Below are 24,321 nucleotides of genomic sequence, written 5' to 3' on the forward strand. Positions count from 1 at the left end.
TGGTGTGACCCCGAAGCCAGCTGGTGTGACCCTCGAGAGCCAGCTGTGTGACCCACGAGCAGCACAGGTGTGACCCGAGAGCCAGCTGGTGTGAACCCTCGAGAGCCAGCTGGTGTGACCCGAGAGCCAGCTGGTGTGACCGAGAGCCAGCTGGTGTGACCCGAGAGCCAGCTGGTGTGACCCCACGAGCCAGCTGGTGTGACCCTCGAGCTAGCTGGTGTGACCCCCGAGAGCCAGCTGGTGTGACCCTCGAAGCCAGCTGGTGTGACCTCGAGAAGCAGCTGGTGTGACCCTCGAAGCCAGCTGGGTGACGACCTCGAGAGCCAGCTGGTGTGACCCCGAGACTAGCTGGTGTCGCCCGAGAGCTGGCAGTGTGACCCTCGAGAGCCAGCTGGGGTGACCCACGAGGCCAGCTGGTGTGACCCTCGAGAGCTAGCTGAGGTGACCCTCAGAGCCAGCTGGTGTGACCCACGAGAGCTAGCTGGGTGTGACCCACGAGAGCCAGCTGGTGTGACCCACAAGAGCCAGCTGGTGTGACCTCGAGAGCCAGCTGGTGTGACCTCGAGAGCTGCAGTGAGGCCCCGAGCTGGCGTGTGACCCCGAGCCAGCTGGTGTGACCCTCGAGAGCTAGCGTGGTGTGACCCACGAGAGCCAGCTGGTGTGACCCTCGAGAGCCAGCTGGTGTGACCCTCGAGAGCTGCTGGTGTGACCGAGAGCCAGCTGGTGTGACCCTCGAGAGCCAGCTGGTGTGACCCACGAGAGCCAGCTGGTGTGACCCTCGAGCTAGCTGGTGTGACCCTCGAGAGCCAGCTGGTGTGACCCTCGAGAGCCAGCTGGTGTGACCCCACGAGCCAGCTGGTGTGACCCTCGAGAGCCAGCTGGTGTGACCCACGAGAGCCAACTGGTGTGACCCACGAGAGCCACTTGACCCGAGAGCCAGCTGGTGTGACCGAGCAGCTGTGACCCTCGAGCAGCTGGTGTGACCCTCGAGAGCCAGCTGGTGTGACCCGAGGCCAGCTGGTGTGACCCTCCAGGCAGCTGGTGTGACCCTCGAGAGCTGGCTGGTGTGACCCACGAGAGCCAGCTGGTGTGACACGAGGCCAGCTGGTGACCCTCGAGAGCCAGCTGGTGTGACCCACGAGAGCCAGCTGGTGTGACCCACCGGAAGCCAGCTGGTGTGACCCTCGAAGCTGCTGGTGTGACCCACGAGCCAACTGGGTGTGACCCACGAGAGCCAACTGGTGACCCACAGAGCCAGCTGGTGTGACCCTCGAAGCGCTGGGTGTGACCCTCAGAGAGCTGGCGGTGTGACCCTCGAGAGCTAGCTGGTGTGACCCAGAGCCAACTGGTGTGACCCACGAGAGCCAACTGGTGTGACCCGAGAGCCAACTGGTGTGACCCACGAGAGCCAGCTGGTGACCCGAGAGCCAGCTGGTGTGACCCTCGAGCTAGCTGGTGTGACCCTCGAGGCAGCTGGTGTGACCCACTAGAGCTGCTAGGTGTGACCCCAGAGCCAACTGGTGTGACCCACGAGAGCCAGCTGGGTGTGACCCACAGAGCTAGCTGGTGTGACCCACAGAGCCAGCTGGTGTGACCCACGAGAGCCAGCTGGTGTGACCCACGAGCCAGCTGGTGTGACCCTCGAGAGCTGGTGTGACCCTCGAGAGCAGCTGGTGTGACCCACGAGAGCCAGCTGGTGTGACCCTCGAGCCAGCTGGTGTGACCCTCGAGAGCTAGCTGATGACCCCGAAGCTCAGTGTGGACCACTCGAGCCTGGTGTGACCCACGAGCCAGCTGGTGTGACCCGAGCCAGCTAGGTGTGACCCTCGAACCAGCGTGTGACCCTCGAGAGCCAGCTGGTGTGACCCTCGAGAGCCAGCTGGTGTGACCCTCGAGAGCTAGCTGGGTGTGACCCGGAAGCCAGCTGGTGTGACCCTCAAGCTAGCTGGTGTGACCCTCGAGAGCCAGCTGGTGTGACCCTCGAGAGCCAGCTGGTGTGACCCACGAGAGCCAGCTGGTGACTGACCGAAAGCCAGCTGGGTGCTGACCTCGAGAGCCAGCTGGTGTGACCCTCGAGAGCCAGCTTGTGACCCTCGAGAGCCAGCTGGTGTGACCCACGAAGCCAGCTGGTGTGACCCTCGAGAGCCAGCCAGGTGACCCACGAGCCAGCTGGTGTGACCCCAGAGCTAGCTGTGACCCGAGCCAGCTGGTGCGACCCACGAAGCCAGCTGGTGTGACCCTCGAAAGCCAGCTGGTGTGACCCTCGAGAGCCAGCTGGTGCTGACCCTCGAAGCCAGCTGGTGCGTGACCCTCGAGAGCCAGCTGGTTGACCACGAGAGCCAGCTGGGTGTGACCCTGAGCCAACTGGTGTGACCCGAGGCCAGCTGGTGTGACCCACGAGGCCAGCTGGTGTGACCCACGAGAGCCAGCTGGTGTGACCCCACGAGAGCCAGCTGGTGCGCGAGAGCCAGCTGGTGGGCCCTCGAGCCAGCTGGTGTGACCCACGAGAGCCAGCTGGTGTGACCCTCGAGAGCCAGCTGGTGTGACCCTCGAGAGCCAGCTGGTGTGACCCCGAGAGCAGCTGGTGTGACCCTCGAAAGCCAGCTGGTGTGACCCCGAGATAACCACTGGTGAACCACGAGAGTCAGCTGAATTCAGTTAATCTCTCAGAGAGCCAGGCTGCACCAAGACGAGTAGCCGGAGACCACGACATGGTGACCACGAGACAACAGCACCACGATAGGCTGCCGGTGACCCGAGAGCCAAATGGAAAAAAGACCTCGAGTAGCTTTCAGCCAGGACCTCTATAATAGCCAGGTAATCAAGAGCTGCTGGTGACCACTTGCAGAGCCAACCAGGACCCCGAGAGCCAGCTGGTGTGACCTGGCTTGAGCTAGCCAGGACCACGAGAATGCTGCACCACGAGAGCCACGGAATTCACGAGAAAGAAGGCTGAGAGCGGTGACCCACTTGAGAGCTGCTGGGACCCGAGAGGCCACGGTGGTGGATCTCTCGAGAGTCAGGCTGGAAAATCTCACCAGGCTGTGCTGGTGACCCGAGAGCTGGGCTAGGACCCACGAGAGCCAGCTGAAAGACCTCAGGAGCCAGGCCAGGGATTCAGAGAAGAAAATCTCTAGGGCTGGCCAGGACCTGAGAGCTGGAAGCGAGGCACCCACGAGAGCTAGCTGGTGCACCGAGAGCGTGCTGGTGGTGTGTTCCACGAGAGCCAGCTGGTGCACCACGAGAGGCTGGTGCCACAGGTGTGAATCTCGAGAGCCGCCAGGGGACCCACACGAGGGCTGCCGGTGACCCACGAGAGCCAGCGGGTGTGACCCACGAGAGCCAGCTGGTGTGGACCCCGAGAGCCAGCTGAGGCACTCACGAGACAGCGAGTAATTCAGCAGGCCAGCTGGTGGAATCTCGAGAGCCAGGCTGGTGGTCTGAGAGCCAGCTGGTGACCATGAGAGCCGCGGACCATGAGAGAGCTGCTTGAAAGTATCCCTGAGGCTGCTGGTGGGACCCAATGAGCTGCCAGGACCCCGAGAGCCAGCTAGGGACGACGAGAGCCAGCTGGTGACCCACGAGAGCTGAAGGACCCAATGAGAGAGCCAACCGAGGACCCCGGGAGCCAGCGCCAGGTAATCCCCTGAGACGGTGCAATCTCCTGAGAGCTAGCCAGGTGACCCACGAGAGCTGTGACCCGCAGAGCCAGCTACAGGACCCCGAGAGCTGAAGCTTGGTGACCCACGAGAGCGGCTTGGTGACCCCAGTATTGCCAGGAACGCCACGAGAGCCACAGTGACCCACGACAGTTGGTGTGACCCTCGAGAGCTGAAGGCCAGTAACCCCACGAGAGCTACAGGTGTATCCTCGAGAAGGAAGCAGGTGACCCCGAGAGCTGGTAGAATCAACATCACATGCTGGTGACCCAATTAGTAATGAAGCTGGTGTGACCAGAGCTAGCCAGTAATCTCGAGAGCTGGCCGAGGTGACCCACGAGAGCGCTGCTGGTGTGACCTCAGAGAGCCAGCTGTGACCCACGAGGAGCCAGCTGTAGGTGACCCACGAGGGCTAGCTGAGGGACCTCAGAGAGCCAGCGAGGTGACCCACGAGAGCTGAAGCAGGTGACCCACGAGAGCTAGCTTGGTCTCTAGGAGCACAAGCACCCAACAGGCCAGCTGGTGCACCTAATGAGCGAAGCAGTAATCACCCCGAGAAAGAAGCGGTGCACCCGAAGCCAGCTTGCAGTAATCATCGAGGATGAAGCGCCAGGACCCTCGAGAGTTTGAAGGCTGAGGACCCACGAGATTGTGGGATCCACGAGGCTAGTTGCCAGGACCTCGAGAGCTAGCTGAGTAATCAATGAGGGAGCCAGCCGAGGTGACCCACGAGAGCACAGACCCGAGAGCTGAAGGCTAGACCCACGAGAGCCAGCGCTGGTGCAGAATTCCACGAAATAGCTGGTGTGACCGAGACAGCGCAGGTGACCCGAGAGCTAGCAGGAGCCATGAGGCAGCCAGCTGGTGACCATTACTAGTGCAGCCAGCTGGTGTGACCCATTTATTTTTCAGGCTGAGACCCTGAGAGCCAGCTGGTAATCCACAGAGTTGCAGACCAGTAGCCAGGACCTGAGAGCCAAAGGCTGCAGGACCTTTGAGCCAGAAGGACCCAGAGCCAGGCTGCAGGTGACCCTCGAGAGCTGCCGAGACCACGAGAGCTGCCCAGGCATCTTGAGCTGCACCCAATGAGAGGCTGTAGGTGAATTCACGAGCCAGCCGTGGCTGGAGACAGCCGAGACCCCAGGAAGGCCAGGAGAGCTGGTGACCCACCAGAGCCAGCCAGCAATCCACGAGAGCCAGCTGGAGGACCACGCAGCCAGTTGCCAGGTAACCGAGAGCCGTATCCTGAGCCAGCTGGCGGACCTGACGAGCCGCCAGTAATCCACGAGGCTGGCCAGCTGGTGTAGATACTCAAAGCCAGGCTCAAGGCTCAGCTCGTCTGGGAGGAGGAGATTAAGGGGGGTGATAAGTGAAGAGGAGGAGGAGGAGGAGGAAGAGGAAGAGGCAGGTGTTGAAGAGTAGGAGAAGTGGTAGTAATTACATGAGAGGAGGAAGTGTTGGAGAAGAGAACGAGAGAGGAGGAGGAGGAAGAGGGAGGGAAGAGGAGGCAGGTGTTGAAAGAGGAGAATAGGTCGTAATTACATATTTATGGAAGCGCTGGAGAAGAGGAGGAGGAGGAGGAGGACGAAGAGGAGGAGGAGGAAGAGGACGAAGAGAAGAGGCAAGGCAGGTGGTACACTAGCCACCTGCAGGAAGCCACTATCTTACCCTGCACCACCATCCTCACATTGTCAAGCGACCTTACGACAAAATTCTCTCCTAAGTGAAAATTTACGATGGTTCAACCCGACTCACTTAACTTACGACAAAAAATGGATTCTCAAAGGTTCCTAAGACAAAATTCTCTGGTAAATTGGATATCTAAGAGTGTTTACAAATAGGGTGGACAAAATGGAGTCCAAACTGCTCTGAGACTCGCGTGTGTGTGTGTGTGTGTGAGGAGCCGTTCTTTGTCTCTTAGTGATGACAAACATAGATAGATAGATAGATAGATGGATAGATAGATAGATAGATAGATAGATAGATAGATAGATAGATAGATAGATAGATGGATAGATGAATAGATAGATGGACAGCTAGATATACAACATCTTTACAGCAGAAAATACGGGGCATGGAGGGAACTTCCGGGGGACCCGAAAGGAGAGGAGGGAGGGAGGGAGGAGGGAGGGAGGGAGGGAGGGAGAGAGGGAGGGAGGTTCTGGCGCCAGGTCACCAATATCCGGCAGACTCCACGCCCACAGACTGACTCACCAGGCTGGCCTCCTTCCCTCCATCAATCCTCCTCCCTCCCTCCCTTCCTCCCTCACCCTTCCATCCATCACTCCCCTTCCCTCCCTTCCTCCATCACTCCCAACCCTTCCTTTCCTCCTTGCCTCCATTTCTAATTCTCCTTCCTTCCTTCTTCCCTCCATCCCTTCTCTTCTCCTTCCCTTCCGCACTCCCTCTCTCCTCTCTCTCTCCCTCTCTCTCTCTCTCTCTCTCTCTCTCTCTCCAGACAGACAGACATGAAGGTGTATTATGTGTTTAGTTGTCACGTAAGGCGATTTCATCAGTTATTACCTGCTTGATCCTACATGACCTGCTTTAACCTGTGACCTGTAATGACCCCTGACCTGTAATGACCTGTGATGATCTCTGACCTGCCTTAGCCTGTGACATTAATGACCTCTGACCTGTAATGACCTGTGATGATCTCTGACCAGGATTAACTTGTGAAATTAATGACCTCTGACCTGCATTAACCCGTGACATGTATTGATCTGTATATAGACCCATGACCTCCCATAACCTATCTTTTTTTAACCTGTCCTAGCAATATAGCAACACAGCTTCCAGTCCTAGCAACACATAGCAACGCAGCTTCCAGTCCTAGCAACACATAGCAACACAGCTTCCAGTCCTAGCAACACAGCTTCCAGTCCTAGCAACACACGCTTCAGTCCTAGCAACACACAGCACCAGTCTCTTGCCTGACAACACAGCTTCCAGTCCTAGCACACACATAGCAACACAGCTTCCAGTCCTAGCAACACAGCTTCCAGTCTAGCAACACACAGAACAGCCTCCATTCCTAGCACAACCAGGTCTAAGACACCTGGGAACACACAGCAGCCCGAGGGGGACTAACCCTGCCACCAGCCCGAGGGAGGACTAACCCCTGCCACCAGCCCGAGGGGAGGGGACTAACCTGCCACCAGCCCGAGGAGGGACTAACCCCTGCCACCACCACCAGCCGAGGGGGACTAACCCCTGCCACCAGCCCGAGGGTGGACTACCCCTGCCACCAGCCCGAGGGAGGGACCTTGCCACCAGCCCGAGGGGTGGGGACTAACCCTGCCACCAGCCCGAGGGGAGGGACTAACCCCGCCACCAGCCCGAGAGTGGGGACTAACCACTGCCACCAGCCCGAGGGAGGGGAGGACTAACCCCTGCCACCAGCCCGAGGGGGAGTGGGACAACCCCTGCCACCCAGCCCGAGGGGAGGGACTAACCTGCCACCAGCCCGAGGGGAGGGGACTACACCGCCACCAGCCCGAGGGGAGGACTAACCACCAGCCCGAGGGGGGGACTAACCTCTGCCAGCCCGGCGGAGTGGGGGAGGGTGGAGATTCCGACAGTCATGTAGTTAGGTGAAGATGGCCATACCAACACGGGAGGGAGGAGGGGGATGAGTGACGGCTCGCGCGAACCTCATGGCAAATTTATCCGGGTCTCTGGGCTGGCCGGACCACACTGCAGCAGAACTGGCCCAGAGCAGGCAGAGAAATAGAACCAAAAATTGCCAGAGAGGGCCAAGGAGGGCCAAGGAGAGGCCAGAGAGAGAAAAACGAAGCCAAAAGGAGAGGGCCAGGAAGAGTGCCAAGGAGAGGGCCAGAGAGAGGACCAAGGAGAGCCTCTGGATATATGTACCAACACAGATGTGGACAATGGCTGCCCCTCCTGACCTGCCTGTAGTCAATAACTATGACCTCTCACGCCCCACACTGTCACTGTTGCCAGGTCACAGTATGAGTCACTGTACATTTTGGGTCATCATAAGTTACGGGTCAAAGGATTAAGGTCAGGACTCACACTATATGAGATGGATTTGTGAGTCATTGTAAAACTCAGGTCATTATGAGTCACTACTACTACCACACACACACACACACACACACTCTCTCTCTCTCTCTCTCTCTCTCTCTCTCTCTCTCTCTCTCACACACACACACTCTCTCTCTCTCTCTCTCTCTCTCTCTCTCTCTCTCTCACACACACACACACACACAGTGGATCATAACTTAACTACCAACACCTCAATTACAATATATTAGTTAACTCACTGTTACCAGAACGTATATTTAGGAAGTTAACAGAAGCCAAAATTAACACCCGAGGCGGATGACGCTTAACTTGGGCAATAGACGCGAGGAAGTTGACTTAGAGGAAATAATAAGACTTGTGAAATTGGAAATAACGAACAATAATTAATCAGGCATAACAGTTAATTACACGTGTAGGGTAATTAGTACATTAGTGCACACGAGAGCATATAGTACATTATGTAAGGTGTTAAGTACAGTTAAGTACAAGAGACAATAATTATGTACACTACTATACTTCAGAGTATATTAGGCTAAGGACAAGGACCAATACGTACGTGGTCATTATTATTCAGTACATTACTTTGACGTTAGGTTAGGTTAGGTTAGGTTAGGTACACCATTAAGACAACACTATCGCCGTGTCTCAGCTGTGGCCAGTAACACCTGAAGGATCTTTAATACGTCCTGGAGGTGATGTTAAGGAGCGTCGGTGATGTCCTAGAATGTTATACCCAAGGACATGGGACCCCTGCCAGGGACACAGGCAGCACCGAGGGAAGAGGAGGAGGAGGAGGAAGGGAAGTGGGTCAGAGGAACGGGAGGAAGGAAGGGGAGGGAAGGAGGGAGGTTGGTTGGTGGGAGGGCGGCCACCACCTTCAGCGTCCCGTGATCAATATCTGGGTTCGCTACACCCACGTCCGCATAAGTAACACCACCACTACCACCATGGGCAGTCAGACCACGATGAATGGTGGTGATAATCGCCACCCTCACACCTACCATTACCTACTAATAAACTCTCTCTCTTAATTGATATCATTTTGTAGTCTAATATATTTTTTCTAAGCTGGAAGAAGCAGAAGCAGAAGCAGGTGTGAAGGTGTGGAACAACTTACCCTACCATCCCATATCTATTGTCTAAGTATTAATATTTCTTGTAACACCTACTATATTTACAGTACCTGCTTTTATTGTACCACCAAAACCGTTTTATCGGAAATTATCATGTAAATAGATAAGTAATTACCATGGCAATAAACATAATTGCCAACTAGACATAATCCTGACAGCTCTGTCCTCTTGTTCAACCTTATTACTGTACAACCCAGGTTGTACTGCTCCCCATTATACTTAGGTTTTCAATTCTACTGTAATTTATATATATATATATATATATATATATATATATATATATATATATATATATATATATATATATATATATATATATATATATGTGTGTGTATATATATGTATGTATATAAAAAACTAATAAATACAGAGTAAATAAAATTAATAAATATTGAAGTGATAACCGTGGTAACATGTTCTTATTACCACCAGGCTATTGTACTATTCCAGATGATACTAAATGTTACATAATACTTCCTTGAGATAAATGTATAGTATATATCAGGTGCAGCTCAGGTTCTCAACTGGCTCAGCCATGTTAATATTGTTCTTATTATTCACTCTGTATCTGCGTTTTTCTGGCTAAATAAACTGTTTCAATTCAATTCAATGAACACCGTCGCGTAGGCTAATGCACCTAGCTGAGAGGTAGGAGGTGAGGTGAGGTTGGGGGGTGGTTAAAGTGAGGTTATGTCCACTGTTCTTTTTTTTTGGGGGGGCGGTGCTCACCTAAGACACTGGAGGGGGCAGGACCCTTCCCAGCCCTGAGGTGATCAATATCTGATGCCGGCTTAGGCTGCCAGGCCCGCCGGCTCCTCCCACCACAGTTCATCTCCTCCATTACCAGCACCAGCAGGAGGTGTTCAAGGCAGGTCTTCCTCTGAGAGTGTTTGGAAGATCTTGTTTCATTCCTGTTTATTTCCCCTCTTCTCCTTCTCTCTCACTCTTTCTTTCTTGTTGTCTCTTCCTCTCTGTCCCTCCTCCTCCTCTGAAGTATTTTATCTCTCTCTCTCTCTCTCTTTTTTCTCTCCACCATCACCACTGGAAGTTTTCGTCTTGCAATGTTTGGAACACGTCTCTCTCTCTCTCTCTCTCTCTCTCTCTCTCTCTCTCTCTCTCTCTCTCTCTCTCTCTCTCTCTCTCTCTCTCTCTCTCTCTTCCTTCTCCTTCTCTCTTCTCTCCTTCCATCCTACGTAATACTAATGTAAGGTGGAATACATTGACAGACACACACTCTACACACTACACACACTCTACACACTGACACACTCTACACACTGACCACCTCTACACACTGACACACTCTACACACTGACACTGACATCCATTACAGAGGGAAGGAAGAGGGAGAGGGAAGTCAACAGAGAGGTGTGGGGGAGGATAAGGAGATAAGAAGGAGAAGAGAAGAGAAAGAAGAAGAAGAGAAGAGAAGAAGAAGAGGAGCAAGAAAGAGCAGAAGAAGAGAAGAGAAGAAAGAGAAGGAAGAAGACAAACAGAAAGAGAAGAAGAAAGAGAAGAGAAGAAGAGAGAGACAGAGAGAAGAGCAGAGAGAGACAAGAGCAGAAAGAGAGAAAGAGAAAGAGCAAGAAGAGAAAGAGCAGAGAAGAGAAGAAGAGAAAGGCAGAGAAGAGCAGAAGACAAGAGCAGAAGAGAGAAGAGCAGAGAGAGAGAAGAAGAAGACAAGAGCAGAGAAGAAGAGAAGAGAAGAGAGGAAGAGCAGAGAAGAGAAGAGCAGAAGACAAGAGCAGAGAAGAGAAGAAGAGAAGAAGACAAGAGAAGAGAAGAGCAGAAGAAGACAAGAGCAGAGAAGAGAGAAGAGAGGGGTTGATTTTCCAAAATACTGCGTCATAAATTCATGCCACACTGAAGAAAATCCATAGCCCAACAGGGTGCAATTTCCGGCCTCTGTACGTCAGGTTACATCCACCTGTGTGTGTGTGTGTGTGAGAGAGAGAGATGAAACAAACCGGCTGAATGGACATAACACGCGCCTCCTGGTCCTAAAAGACGCCGGTTGGAATTCTCATACAGCCAGACAACTTAAGGGAGGGCGCCCCTAGTCGACCCAATAGCAGTTTGGGCCACTCTGTCTCCTTGTGTGTACCGAAGGTGTTGTCTACAGACTCTACAGCGACACCAATGAGTCGTCAAGCACATGGGACACACTTGCACTTCAGTATGTAATGGTGAGTAAATTTTTGTAGCTTCTGAGATTAAACCTAACCCAACTTAACTTAATCTAACCTAACTTAATCTAACCTAACTTAACTTCACCTAACTTAGCTTAACCTAACTTAAGGTTAGGTCAGGTTAGTGCTAGGATAGGCTAGGTTACTTTAGGATCGGAATGGATAAAGGTCAGGATAGCGTTAGGTTAGGTTAGGGTGGTCAATCTTTAGGTGAAATAAGGTGCTAGGAGGGATAATGTTGAGGTGACCCTAACGTTGAGTCACTGTACACACGATAGGTGGCAGTGTCCCAAACGTGGATCAATACAGTTGCTCGCTTGAATATATATTAAAGCCTCAAATGACTCACATCAGAATCTATATTTCTATCTATTGTCTATCTGTGTCTATTTGTCTATTGTTGTTTCTGAATAAAAAATCAGAATCGATGCTTGTATAGTTTATGTATTTTCATTTATTATTTTTAGTTTTTCATTTGACTATCAAACCACAATACCTTTTCTATTTTGTTTCGCCTTTGACTAAATTCTGTCAAAGAAGTTGTGATTGGCCATGAACACAATACAGTAACAATAATTCAGTGCAGTGATTGGTTGTAAGCGCGATGACGTGTAAAATCTCACCTTTTGACATTCAGGTCTGTGATTGGCTCCAAATAGGATGACATATCAATGTCTCATTCTTTTATTTTCTGAGCTGCGATTGGTTAAAAGCACGGTTAACTACGCATTCGAGGCTGTGATTGGGCTTCAAATACAATGACCTACATATTCTAACCTCATGATTGGTCATAAAACACGATGCGTATCATCTAGACCCACCATTTGCCAGAAAACACGATGACGTAAACATTCAGACCCCACGATTGGACACAGACCACGATGACGTAAACATTCAAACCCCACGAATGGACACAGACCACGATGACGTAAACATTCAGACCCCACGATTGGACACAGACCACGATGACGTAAACATTCAGACCCCACGATTGGACACAGACCACGATGACGTAATATCCAAACCTGTGACTGGGCCAAGAGGAAGATGACGTCATGATAACGTCGTGTCCCTACAATAACAAACATCCTCCCCTCTCCCAGCCACACAATAACACAACCCCTGTGTGTGCTGCTGAACCCGTCTCTACTTTAAAGCCGGGTCGTATGATCGATCAAGGCCTCCATCGACGGTCCCGGGAGGGGGAAGGGAGAGGGGAGAGGGGAGATGGGAGAGGGGAGAGGATGGGGGAGGGATGTGGGGAGGGGAGGTGGCACTACACATAAATTTATATTGCACAGGAGGGAGAGTGGGGGAGGGGGGTAGGAGGGTGAGAGGGGAAGAGGAGGTCGATCACAAATAACCCTCCCCTTCCTCCTCTTTCATGTTCCCCCTCCCAACACCCCTCCCCTCACACCCCCCTTTCCTAGCACCTCACACCACTCCCTTCACGTTGCCCCTCTCCCAACATCCCAAACATCTCCCCTCCCCCTCCCCTCTTCCAATACCCACTCCCCTCCCCTACATCCCACTCACCCCCCTCTCCAACATACCCCACACCCCCCTTCCCTAGCATCTCAGACCCCTCCTTCAACCATCGTCCCCAAAGGGTTAAATCATCGTCCTCAAAGGGTTAAATCATCGTCCCCAAGGGTTAAATCATCGTCCCCAAGGGGTTAAATCATCGTCATCAAAGGGTTAAATCATCGTCCCCAAGGGTTAAATCATCGTTAAAGGGATCATCGTCCTCAAAGGGTTAAATCATCGTCCTAAGGGGTTAAATCATCGTCGAAAGTTAAATCATCGTCATCAAAGGGTTAAATCATCGTCCCCAATCATCGTCATCAAAGTTCGTCATCGTCCCCAAGGGTTAAATCATCGTCCCCAAAGGGTTAAATCATCGTCATCAAAGGGTTAAATCATCCCGTTAAATCATCGTCATCAAGGTTAAATCATCGGGGTTAAATCATCGTCATCAAAGGGTTAAATCATCGTCCCCAAGGGGTTAAATCATCGTCATCAAAGGGTTAAATCATCGTCATCAAAGGGTTAAATCATCGTCATCAAAGGGTTTAAGATAGACTCCTGTGCTGGTCTTATCAAAACTAAACCTTTTTTATTGGAGTTTTTAAATCGACCTAAACTAAATTTTTAACACACACACACACACACACACACACACACACACTATCTAGGTCACCATGATAAGGCCTTTGTGTGGAGATAATGTACACTCAACCACGAGCGTCTGGCAGTGTGTGTGTGTGTGTGTGTACATCTTTGTGGTTGTGTATCTCTGTATGTACACCTGTGTGCGTTTTTTATCTGTGTGTTGAATGAAGAGGCAGTCGGAGAGGAGAGATAGGGGAGAGGCAGAGAAGAGAAGAGGGGCAAAGCAAAGAGGAAGGAAGGAAAGGGGAGAGAAGAAGGGAAGGGGAGAGAGAGAGAAAGGGGAGCAAAGAAGAGAAGAGAAGTGGGGAAAGAGAGAGAAGGAAGGGAAATGTAGAGGGGAAGGAGGTGAGGTGAGGTGAGGTGAGGGGAGGTGAGGGGAGGTGAGGGCCTTTCAACTCTGTCAACGTGTTTAGTTCCTGTCACTTGAACCTACGTCCTAAGATAGTTCAATGACCTAAGGACTTGACCTAAGATGACCTCTGGATCTGACTGACACACACACACACACACACACACACACACACACACACACACACACACGCACACCACATATGCGTGAGGCGTGCATGCTACGCTCACATTGGCCAGATGTGTTATTGAATTACACTGGATTACACGCTAACGATCTGATGGGTCGATAGTTTTGTCGCAGTGTGAGCTTGGCCACACCTGGATACCTGAGTGGGTGGATACAGAAAAACGGTAGGTGGATAGATGGATAGATGGATGGATAGATAGATGGATAGATAGATGGATAGATGGATGGATAGATAGATGGATAGATGGATGGATAGATAGATGGATAGATGGATGGATAGATGGATAGATGGATGGATAAATAAGTAGGTAGGTAAATTACAGATAGGTAGAGAGACGTTTCCCTTCCCCTTTTCTCTCCTTCTCACCCCCTTTCCCAATAACACACACACACACACACACACACACACACACACACACACACCTCTCTGATTCCCATTACATCAACCCTTAATGAATTTTAATGGTCAGGCTTTAAGGGTTCTAATGGTCAACCCTTAGCCAGAATAGTCAATTACCCCTTAATGCCAATAATCCTCCCTTAATGCAAATAGTCCTCCCTTAATGCCAAAAATCACCCCTTAATAGCATAAGAATAACCCATTAATGACACAACGGTCAACCCTTAATGATATAGTAGTCTCCCCTTAAGCAATTACCCCTTAATGACATAACCACCCTTAACTACCTCTTAAAGACTTACTAACCACCCTTAATTACCCCCTTAATGACATTATACCCTTAATTACCCCCTTAACGACATAATACCCTTAATTTCCCCTTAATGACATAACCACCCTTAATTACCCCCTTAATGACATAACCACCCTTAATTACCCCCTTAATGACATAACCACCCTTAATTACCCCCTTAATGACATAATGGCCTGAATTCTCAAAAGTGGTTATCGTGACTCACTTTACAGCAGTCAATTAATCAACTAAAGCTAATGTCGACAAGTGGTGAGTCGTGTGTGTGTGTGTGTGTCCTCCGTCTCTCTATCTTCCATCTTTCTGTCTTCTCCCTCTTCCCCTTATTCTCCCCTCCATCTTTCTCTTCTCTCCTCTCCTTCCCTCCCCTTTATTATTATCGTAATTTCTTCATCTCTTCTCCATTTATGCCTATTACCCTTTATCGTGGTCTCTCCTATTTCCTCCATACTGTTTTATAATGATTTACTTAGAATACTTACAAATTATTTACTTACATTTACTTACAATAAATATCTAATAATTCACAAGTTAAAATGATCTACTTAAAAATGACTTACATTTTACTTACAATTACCTAAACTTAATTTACATTTTACTTACATTACAACAATTTACTTACATTTTATATTTATTTTATTTTTTTTACTTACAATTTATTAACATTTACTTACAATTTACCACACCATACACTAATTTATGTACACAATAATTAATAAAACAATAAAATTCATTAATTAATAGAAACTTACCAATTTTATTACATATCCTAATTATTTAAGTATTTCCATATTTCCTCAGATGACGATGGTTACTTAAATACTTTAGGTCGTAATTAAAGATAAGTGGTGAAATAAGATCAGTTTGTAAACAGGAATGATTTAATGATTCGTACACACATACAAACATACGTACACAGTTACATACACACATACATACACATACCTTGAGTCGTGTTCATCTTCTTTATCTTCTTCATTATTTCGTATTATTTATAATTTACGAATAAAACATCAAAAGGCAACACCGATTAATATTAACAACAATGAATCACAAACTTGTCAATAACACAACAAACACAAAAAGAAAATAACCAACTTCAATGTTATGCAAAACTACAACAATAACAAAAACAAAGAAAAACAAAGACAATCAACATCAATAGAACACCATAACAAAAACAAGGTTAGTAAATAACAACTAAAATAACAGAATAAATGGACATGCGGACATCCAAAACTGACGTCAAGATGAGACAAATCTGGACACGAGAGAGAGAGAGAGAGAGAGAGAGAGAGAGAGAGAGAGAGAGAGAGAGAGAGAGAGAGATACCATCAACCAACACACACACACACAGTATACACCACATGCTATGTACACACAATACCAACACCTCCCTACTCACTTTGGCATCGCCATTCTCGGCTGCTGCCTGTAAAAATAGAGTCCACATTTGATCACACAGCCAACACATCCTTAATACACTTACAGGTGAATTAACCTTAAGAAATATAAGGCACTGCACACGACACCTCACAATGTAAACTGAACATGTAGGTGTTGTGGATATTAATTTTTTACTGTCGTTTTTCTATACTTATATAAAGTATTTTATTGTTTTTCACTATTATTCAACGTTTACAAATGAATTAACCATAAGAATATCATCAGGCACTGCACACGACACCTCACAATGTAAACTGAACATTTAGGTGTTGTGGATATTAATTTTTTACGGTCGTTTTTCTACACCTGTCTTGTATAACGCATCTTAATATTATTCATTATTATTCAACACTTATTTGTTCACCCGATACAGACTTAAGAGATTTGATAATACTGTGGTTAAAATAAGCGTCTGGTGCCTTACTGTTTACCTGCACTGCCTACCTGTATGTACATTGTATACCTGTGTTGTCCATACACCTGTTGAACTGTATACCTGCAGTTAGGTTAGGTTAGGTTAGCAGTTATGTTATGTTATGTTATGTTAGGTCGGGTTAAAGTTGATCTTGTTACGATGTATTACCACTGGTCCAACCTTTTATTTACTTCATAGGCTATTTTTCAGTCGCGTCTCTATTTTTCACATAGAGTCTATTTCCCAATCCTGTGTTCCAGTTTGTCCAACACAGTATAATGGTATTTCTCCCCCCCCTCCCCCCCACACACACCCCTATCACGGTCTGTGTGTAGATCAAAGGTCAATCGTCTTCGTATACTACATAACACTTACTTCAAATAGCCTTTTTTCCCGTGGGTGATATGGATTTTTTGTGGGGGGGGGGAGAGGGGGCAAGGGGAGCAGGGGAGGGACAGGGGTGTGTCACGCGCTGGTCCCCCCTAACCTTTCCCATGGTTATTGTCAACGGTGGTACAGGTAGATACAAATACAGGTACATAAACCACACTACAGGTACATAAACCACACTACAGGTACATAAACCACACTACAGGTATAAACCACACTACAGGTACATAAACCACACTGCAGGTACATAAACCACACTGCAGGTACATAAACCACACTACAGGTACATAAACCACACTACGGGTGCATAAACCACTGAAGGTACATAAACCACACTGCAGGTGCATAAGCCACACTGAAGGTACGCCATGCACACTACAGGTACATAAACCACACTGAAGGTACATAAACCCACACTACAGGTACATAAACTACACTGAAGGTACATAAACCACACTACAGGTACATAAACCACACTACAGGTACGCAACCACACTGAAGGTACATAAACCACACTACAGGTACATAAACCACACTGAAGGTACATAAACCACACTACAGGTACATAAACCACACTACAGGTACATAAACCACACTGAAGGTACATAAACCACACTACAGGTACATAAACCACACTGAAGGTACATAAACCACACTACAGGTACATAAACCACACTACAGGTACATAAACCACACTGCAGGTACATAAACCACACTACAGGTACATAAACCACACTGCAGGTACATAAACCACACTACAGGTACATAAACCACACTGAAGGTACATAAACCACACTACAGGTACATAAACCACACTACAGGTACATAAACCACACTACAGGTACATAAACCACACTACAGGTACATAAACCACACTGAAGGTACATAAACCACACTGAAGGTACATAAACCACACTACAGGTACATAAACCACACTACAGGTACATAAACCACACTGAAGGTACATAAACCACACTGAAGGTACATAAACCACACTGGAAGGTACATAAACCACACTACAGGTACATAAACCACACACTACAGTACATAAACCACACTGAAGGTACATAAACCACACTGAAGTACATAAACCACACAGGTACATAAACCACACTGAAGGTACATAAACCACACTACAGGTACATAAACCACACTACAGGTACATAAACCACACTGAAGGTACATAAACCACACTGAAGGTACATAAACCACACTGAAGGTACATAAACCACACTGAAGGTACATAAACCACACTACAGGTACATAAACCACACTACAGGTACATAAACCACACTGAAGGTACATAAACCACACTGAAGGTACATAAACCACACTGAAGGTACATAAACCACACTACAGGTACATAAACCACACTACAGGTACATAAACCACACTGCAGGTACAGGCATAACAATACCAGCTTTTTCGACCTAACTGATACTGTTGTACTCAAGTGAGGAGGTTTTGATAGGTGTGAAATAACAAAAAGAATGCTGGAAATATAAGTTAACTCTCTAGTGTTTATTTAGTCTAACACCCGCCTTTCCTGACTTGACTGAGACTATTTTTTACCGATTGAGGATGTTTTTTTTGAGCTGACAGAGTTCCTATAGTCACTCGTGTTATTGGAGAGAGTAATCGATGGTATGGTCAGCAGGGTTGAGTTGGAAGGTGTGTTTTGGGCTGGATATACCACCACACGTCCCCACACGCTAACAAGAATAGCTGTCACGCTATCCACACCACATAGCTTACACCATTACACCTACACCACCATACCTACACCATCATAACACCACCATTAAACCTACATCATCACAACCATCCATCACTACCACCATACACCACTACTTAACACCATCACTACCACCATACACCACTACTTAACACCATCACTACCACCATACACCACTACTTAACACCATCACTACCACCATACACCAGTACTTAACACCATCACTACCACCATACACCACTACTTAACACCATCACTACCACCATACACCACTACTTAACACCATCACTACCACCATACACCACTACTTAACACCATCACTACCCACCGCATACATCACTCACTTAACACCATCACTACCACCCATACACCACTACTTAACACCATCACTACCATACACACCAACACCATCACTCACCACCATACATCCTTTCCTTAACACCATCACTACCATACACCCTGTAACACCATCACTACCACCATGCATCTCAGTACTTAACACCATCACTACCACCATACACCACTACTTAACACCATCACTACCACCATACACCACTACTTAACACCATCACTACATATACCACCCACCATTAAACTTATCACCATCACCAACATCACCACCATACACCATCAACCATCACTACCTTTCACCACTACCACCACCATACCCCTGCCGTACTCCACACCACTAGTCTGTTTTCGCCACAAGATCCTACACCTCTGCCACACCTCTGCCACACCCCACGCCACACCCCACCACACCCCTACCACACCTCTGCCACACACCCCACCACACCTCTGCCACCCCTACCACACACCTCTGCACCCCTACCACCACCTCTGCCACACCCCACCACCTCCTACCCCTACCACACCTCTGCCACCCCTACCACACCTCTGCCACCCCTACCACACCTCTGCCACACCCCACCACACGCACACTCTTGTACATGGCAGCAGTAACTATGGATTCTGACACTAACCTAACCTGAGCTCTGTACCTTTCTAGATCCGTCTATTAAATGTATTAACTGTGTGTCCATGTGTCTTAACTGCCTATGTACTGTATATCTATATGTCTGTCTGTCCTCAACTCCTCATCACCGCTCGTTACACATGAACCACTTGAGGTATGCCCTTCAAACATGTCTCAAACCCGTACAGGATGACGTGATAGTGTTTTGTTGATAATATAAACAATAACAATAGATTAGGAGATACTGCCAGGGAGAGGTGAGGTGAGGTGAGGGTGAGGTGAGAGAATTGAGGGGAAAAGTGTGAGGGGGGTGGGAAGGGTGAGGAAAGGAGTGAGGGAGGGAGTGAGGGTGAAGTGGGGTGAGGTGAGGGGGTGAGAGGAGAGGGTGGGGTGAAGGTGAGGGGGTGAGGGGAAAGGGTGAGAGGTGACAGGAAGGAGGTGAGGGAGAAGTGATGGGGGAGGTGGGGGTGAAGGTGAGGAGGGGTGAGGGGGGAAGGGATGTGAGGTGGGGGTGGGGGTGGAAGATGAAGGGAATGGTCAATACTTTCTCTCTCTCTGGAATATAATAGTTAATGCTAGACTCTCTCTACCTGCTTCTCTCTCTCTCTCTCTCTCTCTCTCTCTCTCTCTCTCTCTCTCTCTCTCTCCTCTCTCTCTCTCTCTCTCTCTCTCTCTCTCTCCCTCCTCTCTCTAACATGGTCAGCGTACTAGGTGCTCTCTCTCTCTCTCTCTCTCTCTCTCTCTCTCTCTCTCTCTCTCTCTCAGGGAACCCCCTTCAACCACCTCCCTTCCTCATCCTTCTTTACTAACTCCTTTCTCCTCCTTTCTAGAACTTCCCTTCCATTGTCCACATTTCCTCCTCTCCCCACCATTGTATCTCCTTCCTTCTACCCTCCCAGAACCTCCTTCCTTTTCTCCCTCCTCTCCACCCCCTTCTCCTTTCCATTCCCAGTACTTATTTCTATCCCCCCATCTCCCTTCCCTCCTTCTCCCTGTCCCCACCCCACCCCCTCTTCCACTCATACTCCCCCCCACCATCCCCACCACACCACTTCCCCTCCTTGAGCCACACCCCCATGTGCCACACCCAGGAATATTACCACACTGGTCTACCTTTATCACGCTACCCCAGTCAACACGCTCTTAGCCTATGACGTCATCACTACGTCACTGTGGCGCTAATGACGTCATCGTACACTAATCCCAATCATTCGTAGTATATTCTAGGTGATGACGTCACTAACTGGCTCTCCTCACATGCGGCACAAAAATGATTCTTAATAAAATGCTCCTAAGTTAAATTTGTAATGGGTGTAACTAACTCACTTAAGGTACAGCCTAGACAGACTCTCAAAGGTTCCTAAGTTAATTTTCTAACTGGTTAATTCAGACTAAAACAAACAAATATAGATTCTCAAGTGTTCCTATGTTAAATTACAGGTAGGTAAGGAGGGTTACAGGTAAAGATTAGCCACCCTAGCTTGTGCCATTTAGAGGTTCGGGTAGGTAAGGTTAGATTAGACTAGGTTAAGTTAGATTAGGTTAAATTAGGTTAGCACTGGGGTGTTTAGGTTAGGTTAGGTTAGCACTGGGGTGTTTAATCATCAGGTAAAATAAGCTGGGATGACTCAGGTGATCCGCTGAGTGCAACCAAACAAGCCGACTGGTGGTGGTTCAGGTCTATTCCAGCCCATGGTAGAGCTGGGTGGTTTAGGGTGGGTCTGGGTGGAGCAGGGTGGGTTAGGGTGGGTCTGGGTGGAGCAGGGTGGGTTAGGGTGGGTCTGGGTCTGGAGCAGGGTGGGTTAGGTGGGTCTGGGTGGAGCAGGGTGGGTTAGGGTGGGTCTGGGTGGAGCAGGGTGGGTTAGGGTGGGTCTGGGTGGAGCAGGGTGGGTTAGGGTGGGTCTGGGTGGAGCAGGGTGGGTTAGGGTGGGTCTGGGTGGAGCAGGGTGGGTCAGAGTGAACCAGGGCAGGCTAGGGCAAGCCGGGGTGCGGCGGCAGGAGGCGCGGTTGAGCGGCGCCCGACCAGCTGATCGATACAGCTACCCTCCTCCCCTGCCCTTCCCCCTCTCCTTCCTCTCACCCTCTCCCTCTCACTTCCCCTCACCTCCTCCCCTTCCCTCAACCCACTGGTCTCCCCTTCCCTCACCCCCTGATCCCCCCTCCCCTTCATCTCCCAGCACCTCAGTCTTACTCACAGTACTCAGGTTTACTCTTAACCCAACAACACCTAACTTAACCTAACCTTGAAGACGATGACAACTTGGAAGTGGGTCAGATATGGTTCACATACCAAAATCCTGAACCGGCTTCTCATTGGATAATTAAGTTATATACCTCTCCGCTGATTGGTTACGAGCTCCCACACACACACACACACACACATACTCGTACACACACACACACATACATATTCGTACACACACACACATATTCGTACACACACACACATATTCGTACACACACACACATATTCGTACACACACACACATATTCGTACACACACACACACACACACACCAAAAATCGGGTACTGAAATCCGATAATTTTTTGACTAACCGATAAATACGTAAATAAATAAGGTGTTTACATATTATTTCACTTAGTTATTAACGTGTAAATTTTACTTACTGATTTAAGATATATTTGTTTATTTACAGTAAAAAAAGGTTTATAATCTGTGGTAGGAAAGTAAAGGTGGTAGGGAAAAGTTTGTAAAATTTGGTATTTTTATATATTTGTAGTTTTTTCTTGTAGTTGTATATTTTGTACTTTTTATATTTTTTTAAATTTTTTGTAGTTTTTATATATTAAAATAAACTTTGAGTTGCTAATAAATTGAACTTTAACAAAAACTAATATTTTCGGTCAAATTAAACTACAAGAAAAGTTCGAACTAAATTTCTAAAAAGTTCGAATAATTTGAGCTGAATTAAACATGAGAAAAGTTTTGAGTAGTTTGTGTTCAATTGAACTCTAAAACGTTTTATCAGGTGAACTTTAGAGAAAAAGTTCCAAGGTGAAGCATCAACAACCAAGGTTCTGAAGAGGGAGAGAGAGGGAGAGGGAGTGGTGGAGAGGGAGGGTGGTGGTGTGGGAGAGAGGGAGTGGTGGTGATGGGGGTGAGAGAGAAAGAGAGGGAGAGGGTGGGGGAGAAAAAGATGAGAGGGCGAGTGGTGGTGAGGGAGAAAGAGGGGCGAGGGAGTGATGGGGGAAGGGGGAAAAGTGGGGAAGGGAGAGGTGAGGGGTAAGGAAGTGGTGGAGAGAGAGAGAGAGAGAGAGAGAGAGAGAGAGAGAGAGTCACCTGAATACTCCTTTACACTGACAACAGAATCATCCCCCCCATTGACAACAGTACACCACCACTTGATATCCCGCTGACAACATCAAGTACCTACTGACTGTCAACACCAGTGCCTATTGACAACACCCACTGTACGTACATCACATTCTACCACCCTTTCTGTTGCCAAAATCCACTACCAACACTGCAACGTTTTCTAACACCACCATGGTATATTGCCCACTAGATACTGCCAACAGTAAAACGTTCACTGACAACATGCACGCATAATACACCACCCACTGACAACACTAACAACTGACATCTTTTCATCACCCACTGCCATCACTACACCCACTGCCAACACTACACCCACTGCCAACACTACACCCACTGCCAACACCACATCACTAGATTACAAGATGTTATAACCGCTAGATTAAGGTTAGGATATAAGTACCTCTGGCAGTATGTTCCTCAAGCAGATGTAAACAAGACTAAATGTAAAGTGTGTGGCCAGACATATAGCCACACACTACGTCCTCGACTGTGTGAAGATAGAACCTTTTAGGGACAGGTCCAAGCACACTGTGTGTGAAATGGCACAACACTTCATCTCTAATGGCAAGATAGCCGACATATTAAGATTGTATCCACTTTTTTGCACTTAGTAACTATATCAGTTCTCATGTACAGAACCAAATACACAATGTGCTTGAATACCTCTCACGCAAATGTGAATAACAAAGTGTGAGGCCAGACATACTGCCTCACACACCTGTACTCACGCAGTTGTGAATAAGTTACCCTTTATGTATAGAACCAAACAAATAATGTAAATGAAATACTGTGTAACTTTCAGTGCCATAATATCCTGACCACGGGGATTAATTATTATGACCCTTTGTAAACTCTACTCTGTAATCCTTTTGCGCTACCGCTCACAGGATGGGTGTGGGGTGCACAATAAAGTAGCCGCTGTAAGCGGCAAAAGAAAAAAAATCAATCACCCAGTTACAACACCCAGTCCAGTACACCACTCAGACAAGTGGGAAGGTTTAGTGGCGGCGCCCTGGAAGACTATAGAATCCTTGGAAAGAATTCAGAGGAGAATGACAAGACTAATCCCGGGCATTAGGAACCTTGAGTACAGAGACAGGTTAAAGCATCTTAATTTGCACTCCCTCGAGGGACGTAGAGCGAGGGGCGACCTGATAGAGGTGTATAAGTGGAAGTCAGGGCTAAACAAAGGGGACATTACAAAGGTACTCAAACTATCCAACCAGGAGCGAACTCGTAACAATGGTTTTAAATTAGACAAATTTAGATTTAGGCGTGACATAGGTAAACACTGGTTTGGAAACAGAGTAGTGGATGAGTGGAACAAGTTACCAAATATCATAATTAACTCGAATACGCTGAATAGCTTCAAACACAGGTTAGATGCTTATATGAGCAATAGGGGTTGGGTGTAAACGGGACTGCCCAGTATGGGCCAATAGGCCCGCTGCAGTTTCCTCCATTCTTATGTTCTTATGTACACAACCCCCCCCCCCGCCCACCCGGCCACCCAGGACAAATTTGCACCGCCCATAACCCACCCCATCCATGTGTGACCCACACACGCACA

General features: G+C 48.4%; 1 protein-coding gene across 7 annotated transcripts in view; it reads right to left on the reverse strand.

Moving 5' to 3' along the window:
- The window catches only part of LOC121869643 (sodium/potassium-transporting ATPase subunit alpha-like), a 168,550-nt gene that overhangs the window by 90,968 nt on the left and 53,261 nt on the right, over positions 1–24,321 (reverse strand). For all 7 annotated transcript variants that reach the window (XM_042371161.1, XM_042371158.1, XM_042371159.1 and 4 more), the window contains exon 2: positions 15,854–15,880. In XM_042371161.1, coding sequence (XP_042227095.1) covers positions 15,854–15,880 — 27 coding nt within the window. The remainder of the gene's footprint in view (positions 1–15,853; positions 15,881–24,321) is intronic.

Source organism: Homarus americanus, unplaced genomic scaffold, assembly GCF_018991925.1.
Source record: "Homarus americanus isolate GMGI-L3 unplaced genomic scaffold, GMGI_Hamer_2.0 scaffold23578, whole genome shotgun sequence".
In the NCBI taxonomy this organism is placed as follows: domain Eukaryota; kingdom Metazoa; phylum Arthropoda; class Malacostraca; order Decapoda; family Nephropidae; genus Homarus; species Homarus americanus.